The sequence below is a fragment of the Typopeltis vanoorti genome, chromosome 3 (genome assembly GCF_054136105.1).
Source record: "Typopeltis vanoorti isolate ZY-2024b chromosome 3, IOZ_Tvanoo_1.0, whole genome shotgun sequence".
In the NCBI taxonomy this organism is placed as follows: Eukaryota; Metazoa; Arthropoda; class Arachnida; order Uropygi; family Thelyphonidae; genus Typopeltis; species Typopeltis vanoorti.
The window spans coordinates 161122512-161135363 of record NC_143551.1 but is presented as its reverse complement, the minus strand read 5'-3'; the positions used below and the strand labels follow the sequence as shown (position 1 = coordinate 161135363).

General features: G+C 37.9%; 1 protein-coding gene across 5 annotated transcripts in view; it reads left to right on the top strand.

Annotated features, from left to right (window-relative positions):
• LOC150108709 (endoplasmic reticulum transmembrane helix translocase) overlaps nt 1-12852 on the top strand; it is a 647746-nt gene that overhangs the window by 492069 nt on the left and 142825 nt on the right. For all 5 annotated transcript variants that reach the window (XR_016548145.1, XR_016548143.1, XR_016548146.1 and 2 more), the window contains exon 19: nt 5107-5327. Coding sequence is in view for 1 of the 5 variants with exons in the window: in XM_090390936.1 (XP_090247062.1) it covers nt 5107-5327 (221 nt within the window). In the remaining 4 variants the exon portion in view is untranslated. The remainder of the gene's footprint in view (nt 1-5106; nt 5328-12852) is intronic.

Genomic DNA, 12852 nt, shown 5'->3' with positions numbered 1-12852 from the left:
ATGATTGGAAATAGATATGAATTTAATGACCTACAATTTCATTAGGAGAGGCATCTTATTGGGTGGATGCACTGACCTGTATGTGCTTCCTATCATGACCATGAATGCTTCAACTTATGAGGACAAGGTCCTGGACTCATATTCATCCATAAGTTCGGTGTGATAGGAGAGACATTTATCCTACAAGATGCTCTTCCTTGTCGAGAGAAGCTCATGGACTAATATCTTTAAGAAGAGACTATCATATGTATGACTTGGCCAGCTAGATCACCTAACCTTAATCTTATTGAGCATGTCTGGGATGTTCTGGGTAGACATGTTGCTGTGTTCAACCATCCCGCCCTCCTTCCCAAAATCATGAGAGTTTTAAGAGAGCTTTGGAGGACATGCAAGGTGAAGAACTTTGATCAGCTATCTGTAGAGGTAAAGCAAGAGAGAAACACAATGCTCTCTTTCACTTTTCTCTTTTATGACAAATATATGCAAGAAAATGTAAGCTTTTTTTTTTTGTAAAAAAAAAAAAAAATTAAGAACTTGACTTCTTTGCTACCGAAATCAGTTTATTCTGATTCTTAACTGTAGGTCTGGGTGATGACCATATTTTCAACACAAGTGCACATATGCAGACACTTTTTTCTGCTAAAAATGTCAGTCTATTTCTAAGAGCCCATGAACATATATGATCAACTTCTTGTTAAAGTTGCTTCTCAAAAAACCTAATGTTACACAAGAATGATGGAAAATATAGCATCAACACAAATCACTGTCTACTGAGAGAGAGAGAGAGAGAGAGAGAGGAAGTTGTTCAGGGATTAGTTAACTTGGACAGCAAAGAGTGTTAAACTGAAGACAGGGCCTTGGAAATGCCCTCTTCTTGACAGTATGGCCAAGATAATGTGCCTTCCCATTCAGGAGATTTGGTTAGAAGGTTTTAAATAAAAAGAAGTATTAAACTAAATTTATTGTAAATAAAAAGAAGTTCCCTGCTCACTCAAGGCATCGATTAAAAAGGTGTTTTAGTATACCATATCTCCAGGTAATCAATCAGATGTTCACATTTCTGGAATGCATCTGAACAGAGGTTTCTAAATGCACCATGGTACGCATGTCACTGTCTAGAAAGGCAAGCATTAACTATTTACTCAAAGATATTACAAAGACAGCTGGTCACAGCAATAGGATGGGAACTGTTTGCATGATTTTTGGATCTTTTCTTGGCTCTGATAAGGCAACTGCTACTCATGAATCTGGGAATTCCTCCTCAGTAAGTATTCCGTTGTATAGCATAGGAGGAGATCTTCATAAAGAATGTTATCATACCCTACAGCACTGATATGTAAAAGCACTGCCATTACTGGAAAGAGTAATGGCAGTGCTTGATAGTAGATATGAGCAGAAGTTTCTTAGTTGCATTTCCGAGCAAATGTTGCTAAGCATTCAGCTGATCTGGAGAGTAGGAAAGGAATACAACAGGAGTAAACAGTGGAGTTTGTGTCTTCAATTTACAAAGACTGGACAGAATGAAGAAATATTAGAAATAGAAGACAGAAAGAGGATATCCTTGTTATATAAGAGATGAGTGAATTTTTTGTAGTCATTAATCCTTATAGGATTTATTTCAGTTAAGGCTGAAAAGGAACTTTATTGCTTGTCAGTTCATATAAAAATGAACCCAGTCAAGTTTGCTTTAATTAGTCTGATAAGTGATTTCTAACAGTGGATATGGTTTTAGTTATTGTAGGCAGGGCCACAGAGAGAAATTTTTGGGCCCGTGACAAGTCTGTGGTCCAGGTCCCACTTAAAAAAGTGCATCACTTTTGTTTAATAAAAAAAAGCCATATAAAACATTAAACATTTATTTAAAAAAAGTGTACAATAAATTCAAAATTTGATACATTACATAGCATACAAAATAGAAACATTAAATAAAAAGAGAATTTTTTAATTTTTGATGGTTAGTGAAATCTTTAATCACCTTGTTACACTTTACAAACAATCACAAAACCTTCGTCTATCAAAATACTAACAAGAACGAAGCGTTCTGGCAGGGAACATTACCGTGAATGCAATTACTAGCTAGTGCTAGCGCAGCCGATTACAACAACCTTGCACGAACGCCTATTGATGTCATCACCCGCTATAACTCTCAGCGATCTGCGCTGAGAGAATCAGTGTCTTCCGAATACTCACGGCAAGCTAAAGAGCATGGTCGTCTGTCTAAAACAAAACACAGTATCATTCTTGATATGCCATTATCCTTTATCATTGTTGTATTATTACGAGAATTAAATCCATGCATTATAAACACAGTTATGTGACACGTCAGGGCCCGATGGCCGGGCCCTTTTTGATGCTGAGCCTGTGACAAAAATCTCAGATGTCACCCCCTCTCAGCGACCCTGATTGTAGGTATTATTTCTGAGAAAATTCCCATGTTACTCCTCAAGTAAATATTATTTTTATGGCTATTTAGCCTATTTTTATTTAACAGGGGTACTCCTAAACAAAAATAGGCTAAATAGCCATAAAAATAATGGCTTTAGTTATTTCTTCAAATGCTTTAGTATAACAGCCGAGTTCTGAAGTGTTACAACTCTTCATACTCTTAATAAAACTCTTATCAAACTGTTGAAACTGTCACATAGGAAGTTTATTCAAAGTGATAATATTGTTTTAGTTGTTAGACATTCAGTGGAGCTTGCTGTTACTTTCATATAGAAATGAAGTTATAGAAGTGTCTTGGATGAAGACAAGATATGTTTACTTCAGTGTTCTGTGATTTAAGATGCAAGAAGAATTTGACTAACGCTTATGTTGCTGTCACATAGGGAGCACGATAAACAAAAGTTCCGTAAGAGGCAAGAGACTAAGGTTTTAGGTGTGTTTATCCATATACAACAACTGTTGGTTTATGTGATTGAAAGGAAGTTATGCACATTTAAGTGTTTTTCTTGTTGTGATTTGAATAATACATTGGTGCTTGTGTCGATAAGTTGTGTTGATTTGATGTTGTATACATTTGTATTATTTGTAAATTAAAAATTTTCATTTTGGTTAAAAAAGTGTTTGAATACTCATTCTCTTAATGGGTTAAATAAGTTTAAAAATGGTAATTTAGAAGTGAAGTTATATTTTAGATATCCTAGGATATATGGACTCATATGCAAGCTTGATTTGGAGTTTAATTAGTGTTCCCTTTATTTTGAATGTAAGAGTTTTAAACCATCAGAGTGTGTGTGAGGAAAAAAGTAAAAATATAACTCTTTCCCACACACACTCACATACAATATTCATTTTAGTCTGTAATTCTCACTAATGTCAATAAATTTTGGTGCTATATCTACCAATGTTATGAATTCATCACCTTTATTCCTGATGCCACTTGGCTTAGTGTATATGCATGCAGATCAGTCACTATGCTAATCAATGTTCAGGTAACTCTTGAAACATACATTTCAAACTGAAATGTATGTTTCAGTTTGAAATGTATGTTTCAAACAAGACTGAAGTTGAATCCTTAACCAGATCCCCCTCTCTATTTCCACAACATCCACTTTTCATTCTTGACAGAACTAGTCCTGCATTTCCTGGGATCATACCTAACAAGTTATCATTCTCACTGTCATTATGCTCACAATTTTTATCACTTAATTTAATGCACTCATCCCTGTTTCATGCAACTATCCTCATTTATCTCCTATTCACATTCAGTTTTTACTGAACAACAATTTCTCACCAAAACTGTTCAATCCATTGCAGTCACCTTATACATCAACATACTGAATCATTTGCATTTGTGGCTTTCCTCCTTCATTCACTCCTGTGATATTGTGGCAACAGAAACACAGCCTTGACTCCTTGGCTCTTCTGTTTTGCTTCACAATATTTTCCACCTGCCAAAACTATTTCAATTTTCCTTCCATTCTATCACTGTCACTCACATCCTTAATGTTCATCTCCAAACAAAAATTTTCTTCCTTCATTCTTGAACCTTCAGCTGATCAGAAACAGAATTCATTGCACAGCAGCATACCAACCTATTTAAAACACATCACTGAATAAGACTTAACATCAATGTATTGAGTCATTTCTTCTCATAGAAAAATTTATTTAAATTTCTCCTTCACTATATATAAAAAACCCACTCACATGGGCAGATACATTCACAAACTTTTCCACCCATCTCAACAATATGGCATCATTAAAACTCTAACTGATTGTGCCTATAATCTTTGTTCCAGTGGAACCTCTCTTTCAACAGAATTCAACCATATACACATCTTCCTATCCAATGGCTACACTACTTACAGAATTAAAAAATAATCAATCCTTCCCCATTCCTTGGCCATCCCTTAAGAAATGGCATCACCATCTCCTACATCTGGGGCACATCAGCCAGATCTTTTAAAAAATACAACCTCTACACAGCTTTTAAGCCATACCGGAAACTTGCAACCCTTATCCATTCTACCAAAGATCAACTTCTTCCTTTCTCAGTGCCTGGAGTATATAAAGTAACCTGTTTCAGACAGACAGATCAGCCACCATCTGTTTAGATTAATACAAAAATTACATCTGCAATCATGATATGGTCAATCTGGTCTTGCAGATCATGTATTGGATATTACTCACAGGATCTTCTGGAAGAAAACCACCATGGTCCACCATAGTAAATTAAAAAAGAAAGACTGTTTTTGAAATCTGCAGTGGGCACTCAGAAATCAACCTAATTTAAACAAATATGGATGCCTAAAACTTCCAAAAATTTGGGAAACAATAATTGTCAGGTATCCAAATATACATCCTAGGCCACCTGTAAACACCCATAGACGATGCGAGTATTGAGTATTGTGTTGTCTTTGTGTGTGTGTGTGTGTGTACATGTTATTTCTACTTCCTGAATATGTTTTAGTGACTGGGATGAAATATTGGAAGCATTAAAATTAGTTTTTAATTCTTTCTTAGTGCTGTCAATACTCCATTAAACCTCCAACATCATGTCCTCACAGCACTTAAGCCTTAACACACAGTTAGTATAGCTCAGGTAGCATTATCAGATAAACATAATCTATAAAGAAATTAATAATCTACATTTTTTTTGAATAGGAGTTGCTCTTTTGTCCAATGCTCCAGAACACCTTCCAGAGAAAAGCAAGAAACACAAAACTCGTGACGATGGAATTGGTATTCATGCAGATGAAGATGTTACAAGTCGAACTTTTAGTTCAAATCGACTAGAGGTAATGGCTGCAAAAGGAAAAGTCAGTCGTCGTTCAGAAAGCAGAAATAAAATACCAAACCGTTCTGAGCGACTTGCTGAAGCCCAGGTATTGTCAGATGCTATCTCTTAATATAAAATGTTTTTCCTTCTTTAATTGTTATTCATTATAAGAAAAATATAATTAAATGCTAACTAATGCATTAATAAATACTTGTGGTTAAATTAATTTTTCTTGATTTATGGATGTAACTATATTAGTTTTTCATCTGAGCTGAAGATGTCTTATAACTAAGACTATAGATTAAATTTTTACTCAGTAGTACCCATGAAGATCTAGAATTCTTTACATATAAGAGTCCTGTTATAGCTATGGTTTGCATATCTCATTGAAATCTTGATACATACATACATACAGAAGATCACACAGACTACAGGAATATTAGAAACAGTGGAGGAGGGTGGGGAGTAGAATATGTTGTCTTGGTGATACACTGGGGCCTAATATTGTAACTGACTGTGACAGCCATGTCTTGCTAATGTAGACATTAGCAAGACATGGCTGTCACAGTCAGATATATCAACTAGTATTGGGTGTAAAGTATTTTTAGTACAGTATTTAATTTTAACTGGAATTCCAGAGAACTGGAGAAGTATATTTCTGAAAAAATTATTACTAGCATCCTATCAACAATTTTCTTCCAAATTAATATATTATTTTTCAAATTTCCAATACTGTCAAATCTAACATTTAGTTCTAAGGAATTACTCACAGTATCATTCCATCTATATATTGGTAATCATCAATTGAGGCTTTTTCTTGCCATCAAAGACCTGTTGATAATCTTTCCTCTCTCACTCTAAGTACCTTACTGCATTATATTAGCAGATTAATTTGGAAACTTTAGCAGTACACAAAGTACCATGCAATTAAGATGTTATTACTAGCACTTTTTGTAATGACTCCACACACGAAAGGTCATAGGACGTATAATACTTACCCACACGTGTTTATTTTATTTATGTTTCTTAAAAAGTTGAAGGTTGTACTACCCACTGGGGAAAACAGTAAAGGGGAGATTGTTTCAAAAAGTAGAGGATGGAATGAAGGAAGATTATGAAAAGTTTGTTTGGTGTATTTGGAGTTGGACAGCATATGGGTGTTGGTCAGTGTGGCTGCTATAGTTCTTACATGGTTAAAAGAAAGTAGAGGAGCAATGCCCATGAAAGTACCTATAGAAAGGGCACAGTGAAGAAACAGAGCACCTACAGGAAAGTGATTGAAGGGAGTCTGAGGGAGGGGTCAGGAAATTGCGCTTTTCCATATATCATCAAGAAGAATTCTTAGGGAGGTTTTGGCTGGAAAAGAATATCATTCCACCTCAAAACTATAATTATATTATAGTTTAGAGGCTGAGGTGGCTGGCCATGCATATAATATGTTCGTGCCTGGATAAACTGGATGTGACAGTGCAGCATTTTTCTTCCACACTCCATGAGTAGAAAGGTTAAAATTTGAATCGTCTGAGAACAGTAGAAATGCTTTAGGAAATAGAAAGATAACTGCTTTTATCATCTTCATCTAGATTTTAATCTTCCTCTCCTTTCAATTTACCCATATTTTGGCTTCAAAAACTTGTTTGGCTAATCTTTTGTATTCCATTTTGTTTAAATGACTTCCCATGAATTAGCTCTGCTTGCACATTTCTTAATTCCAAACTTCCTTTTTTAATAATTTTGGTTTCAATATTGTTCCTGCAAATGTTTAATGACATGTATATACTCATCATTATTGAGTGGTTAATGGATAAAGTGTAGTTTTTAGACAGACAACTTGATCCTTTAAACTATATATTAAGTAAGGTAATATTCAGTGTATCAATATATATCAACATCATTATGACAGGCAAAGAGTACAATTCAATACTCAACAAATAACAGCAAACAATTGAATTCTCATCTACTAGCCTGACACAGTGTAAATTATTATTAAATAATTAGCAGAGGAGAGGATTTCCTTTCTGTCCTAAAGTTTCAAACAGTTATCTCTTGCCATAGCAAAAATGATTATAACAAACTATCAAATTATATACACAGTGCCATTCCAAAGAAATTTCACTGTAGGAAACTATCTACCTATAACAAACTATTCTTATGTTTCCTAAAAGTTTTCTCTGTATTCACTGTCAATTTCTTTACTGAGTAAAGAGAATCTTGTTTTGCTGAGATTATAGATTAACTTTTTACTCAGTAATACCATGAAGATCTAGAATTCTTTACATATAGATTAGAGTCCTGTTATAGCTAAGGTTTGCATATCTCATCAAATTCCTGATATATACATACAGAAGATCATACAGACTACAGGAATATTAGAAGCAGTGGAGGGAGGAAGTAGAGTATGTTGTCTTGGTGAATACTCCGGGGTCTAATATTGTAGACATTAGTAAGACATGGCTGTCACAGTCAGATATATCGATTAGTATTGGGTAAAGTATTTTTAGTACAGTATTTAGTATATTTTTGTATAATATTTTTAGGAAGGATATGGGGGTGTGCTTCTGATGATACTGGATTATTTGAATCTAGTTAGGGAGAAAGCCGACTGAAATACTGGTAACAATTTTCCATGTGGCAATGAGCTTGAACCCATCTGGTATGATTTGGGAAGTGGTTAAGTTTATGAATGTTCTATTCAGAAAAGATTACATGCTGTACAAAGTAGGAAATTATGATCAATTGAGGAGTATGCTGGGTTCTGTTCTATAGTATCAGCTGTTAGATGGGAAGGATATTGGTAGTGATATTGCATTTAAAGAATACCTAAATTATGCAATGTCAGAATGTGTCCTAACAGTTTAAAGAATAAATAAGGTAGGAATGAAATGGATGTGCAATCTTGTTTAGCTAGAGATTCTTAGGAAAAAGATTGTGGGAGGAATATCATGTACATAAGGATGATGTTAGTTATGAAAACTATATGGAGCAGGACAGAAGAGTTACAGCTATTATATAGCAAGCTAAGACTGTGTATGAAAAGAAATTTGCTTGGGGGGGGGTGGGGGGGGGGGGGGGTGGGGGGGGGGGGGGGTGGGGGGGGGGGGGGGTGGGGGGGGGGGGGGGTGGGGGGGGGGGGGGGTGGGGGGGGGGGGGGGTGGGGGGGGGGGGGGGTGGGGGGGGGGGGGGGTGGGGGGGGGGGGGGGTGGGGGGGGGGGGGGGTGGGGGGGGGGGGGGGTGGGGGGGGGGGGGGGTGGGGGGGGGGGGGGGTGGGGGGGGGGGGGGGTGGGGGGGGGGGGGGGTGGGGGGGGGGGGGGGTGGGGGGGGGGGGGGGTGGGGGGGGGGGGGGGTGGGGGGGGGGGGGGGTGGGGGGGGGGGGGGGTGGGGGGGGGGGGGGGTGGGGGGGGGGGGGGGTGGGGGGGGGGGGGGGTGGGGGGGGGGGGGGGTGGGGGGGGGGGGGGGTGGGGGGGGGGGGGGGTGGGGGGGGGGGGGGGTGGGGGGGGGGGGGGGTGGGGGGGGGGGGGGGTGGGGGGGGGGGGGGGTGGGGGGGGGGTAGAAAAAATCAACAAAATCTTAAAAAAAACATGACTTGACCACCTGTTACAGACCACATAGAAAATTGGCATCCCTTATCCGCTCCACTAAAGACCAACCACTTTTCCTAGACCTACCTGGTGAATACAAGGTCCCTTGCAGCTGTAAACTGTCCTACTTTGGCCAAACAGGCAGGACAGCAAATATCAGAATCTCAGAACACAAGGATTACATCCGATTTCACAAGTACAGCCACTCTGGGCTTGCAGACCATGCTCTGGATACTCTCCACAGAATAAGATGGAAGAAAGCCACAGTAATACACTGCAGCAAGTTCAAATATGAAAGACTATTCATGGAATCAGCCTCAGCCCTTAGGAACATGCCAAACCTCAACAAATTTGGATGCATGAGACTGCCCCAAATTTGGGAAACATTTATCAGAAGAACTTCAGCCCGAAGGCCGAGAACTACCAATATAGCCCGCCAGGGGGCACCATCAGGACTTTAGGTTCTTCCTAGCTTCTGTTCTCATTTGCTGTTATGTAGTACTTGTGTGCACTTGTCTTTGTAATAAGTTCCCAAGACGATGGCAACGTGACATTTGCCGAAATATCGGAAAGTATATATTAAAATTTATTTAATTTATATTTCTAGTGTACGCTGTCAATTCCTTAATTATTAGTTATCATGTATAACCAGCATATAAGCCTCTCAACAAGAATACCGACCTGGTGTATGCAATATTGAGTTCACTGCTTCCCCTTCACTGGATGAATGAACTCAGGTGTATGAGGAGAAGGCATTAGAGGTGTTGCACAAACTGGATTCAGCAGGTAGGTGCTGATGGGATATCAGTATGGATGCTAAAAAGTCATCTGAACAGGGAATATGACACAGGAGTGGAAAGAATGTATAATCCATTGTACAAGGATGGTGCAAAGACTGATGTGTCTAATTATCGCCCTATCAGTAATTTCTGAAGTCATGTAAATTTTGGAAAAGTTAGTCAAGAGCTTGCTTATAGAAATCAGTTGACAGAGAATCTTATAATTTTAGTGAACAACATGGGTTTACTAAGGGAAGATCACATTTGACAATTTCCTGACATTTTATAATAATGTTACGGTTCAGTTATTGAAAGGAAATGGATACATGATATTTTTTGACTTTGCTAAGGCTTTTGACAGGATATATCAAGGAAGACTTGCATAAATTGGAAAATATGAGATTGCATTATAAACTAGATGATATCAAAAAGTGGCATATGGCAGATGCAAGTCTACAAAAAATTTAAGGTGACCAGTTGGCAGAAATCAGTCCTTGGTCCACTGTTGTTCAATCTCTACATTAATGGCATTGGGATAGGATTTGACAGGCAATATACATCTGGTTGCTGATGATAGGCAGTGTAATCAAGGATACGAATGATATACAGCACTTGCAGAATGATTTGAATAGGCTGGAATTGTGGATACTACGTGAACATGAGTGTGAGTTCAATGTTAGTGAATGTAAAATTATGCACTTTGGTGTAATGAGATATCTAGTTGCATGTTACATTGATAGAATTGTGCCAGAAGAAACTGATCAAGCTAGAGATCTAAGAGTTTTAGTATATTGGAAGTTCAAAGACCGTATAGCAAAGATTGCAAATGCATCTTACCGGATAATTGCCATACTGAAACAAACCCTGATGTGTTAGAATAAGTAAGTCATTATGCCTCTTGATGAAACCAGAAGATCAGACCTGTCCATAATAGCCAAAATGAGGTTCTTACTTGATACAGTGGGGGGGGGTGCAGAGGAGAGCATTGGAGTGATTATTGTGGTGATGGAATCCAGATAATGAGGACTGTTTGAGAATTCATGGATTGCAGACACTAACAAACAGGAGAAAATGGAGGGGCAGTCTGTTTGAGATTTACAAACTTCTGAAAGGGTCATACAAGATAAGTGGATGAAATTTTTCAGTTTATGGAAGATGTGAAAAGGATTAGAAGGCATCAATGGAATTTGAGAATGAATGCAGTGCTGTTGGATTGAATTAGATGTCTTGGGAGGTGATTAGTGCATGTAGTGCAAAGGAATTAAGAAAAGATATTACAAGCAAAAGCCAAATAGTTCAGAAATCATGGGACTATAACAATGATCTGCTAGGAATGTCTTTTTTTTCATGTATTATTCCACAGTTAAAGAATCAGAATAAGAAACTCTTTTTATTGATTTCATGAAATATTAAGAGAGACCTTCAGGGAAGTATGGTGAGTGTATACTCACCAGCTATCATGCTTATTCTTGAATTCATTCACACTGCTTGCACATACCACATCCAATGTCAATCCATTCTATTCATGCACCACTCTATGAGAGAAAAATCTCGCCCCCCCCCCCCTTTCTTAGCAGAATTTATTCTCAGCTTCCATTCTCTTGTCCTTTCCCTATCCTCCATAAAATGAAAAATTCCATTAACTGAAATCCTCCACGACTCTTTCAGAAATTTGTATGCCTCAGTCACATCACCCCTCTTTCTCCTGTTTGCCAGTGTCTGTAGTCTGCAAATTCTGAATCTGGCTTCATAATCTGTATTTCACAATTTGATTGTGGTGAGCTATAAGGGGCTCGTGCAAGTCCTTTGTTAAATTTTTCTCAAATTTGCGAGTCGTTTATTGTTCCTTTTTTTTTAAAAAACATAATTTTTTGAAATATATTAAGCCACAAACTCGTTTGGTAATCTAACAAAAATTATGTTGTTTATTATTTTAACGGTATAATAGAACACAGAAACTAAGTAAATAATTAATTTATTAACTTGATGCTGATATTTCGCTGGTATTATAACCAGCATCTTCAGAGCACAAAAACACTGTTTGTCACAATACGCGAGACTAAAACAACATGGTGTACATTAACAAAATTGTAGCAGCAACACAAAGACTAGAGTCCTGATTTTGGCGCCCTCTATCTGAAAAAAAAAAAAAAAAACGCTATCATATATTGCTAGAGTCCTAGAAAAGTGCTAGTTTTTCCTTAATATGACTGTCTCCCAGATCTTCGGCAAGTTAATACAGCCATATTTGTTGAGATTTGGGGTGTGTTTTAGGGCTTCTGTCGCCTCTAAGAACAATCTCTCTGATTTATATGGGTTTCTGTGTAGTACTTTTGTGTTTTTCCAGTTGATCCTGTGAGCAGGGGTATCCAGAGCATGGTCTGCTAGGCCCGACTTCCCATAATGATATTTCCGGACGTATCGTTTATGTTCGCTGATGCGGATATTCACAGTTCTTCCTGTTTGACCGTAGTAGGCTTGATTGCATGAGCAGGGTACTTGGTAGACTCCTGGATGTGATAAAGGAGGAATGCTGTCCTTGGGTGAGCGGATGAGGGTGGCTAATTTGCTACATGGTCTGAATGTAGTGCGTAGTTTATGTTTAATGAGAATTCTTGAGATCTTTTCGGATGTGCCTTTTATGTAAGGGATGGTGACTGTTTTGTTGTAGTTCTCTGTGGTGGATGGTGGGAGGGGTTTCTTAGGAGTGTTTAGTATTTTGTTTATTTTTTGTGGATTGTAGCCGTTGGCCAAAGAAGGTGTGGCGTAAGTGAGTCAGTTCAGCAGTAAGAGCCTTGTCATTTGAACAGATTGCTCTCGCTCAGCAGGACTCTAGTCTTTGTGTTGCTGCTACAATTTTGTTAATGTACACCATGTTGTTTTAGTCTCGCGTATTGTGACAAACAGTGTTTTTGTGCTCTGAAGATGCTGGTTATAATACCAGCGAAATATCAGCATCAAGTTAATAAATTAATTATTTACTTAGTTTCTGTGTTCTATTATACCGTTAAAATAATAAACAACATGTTCGACGAACACATAAGTCTGTCCACACGTCTAACAAAAATTAGTCTATTCAGCAGTGTATAGATTATTTGGAATTATTGTTTCAACTTCTCTATAATGAAAGTTTGAAAATAAATATGCAATCGTATGGTAAAACCACTAGACAATCAGATGTTTGTAAAACTGTCATCAGCAAGTTGACAGAAAAGTTGACAGAATCAGCAGAAAAGTGATTCTGCTGATTCTAAGTTGAAAATGAAGTCAAAGA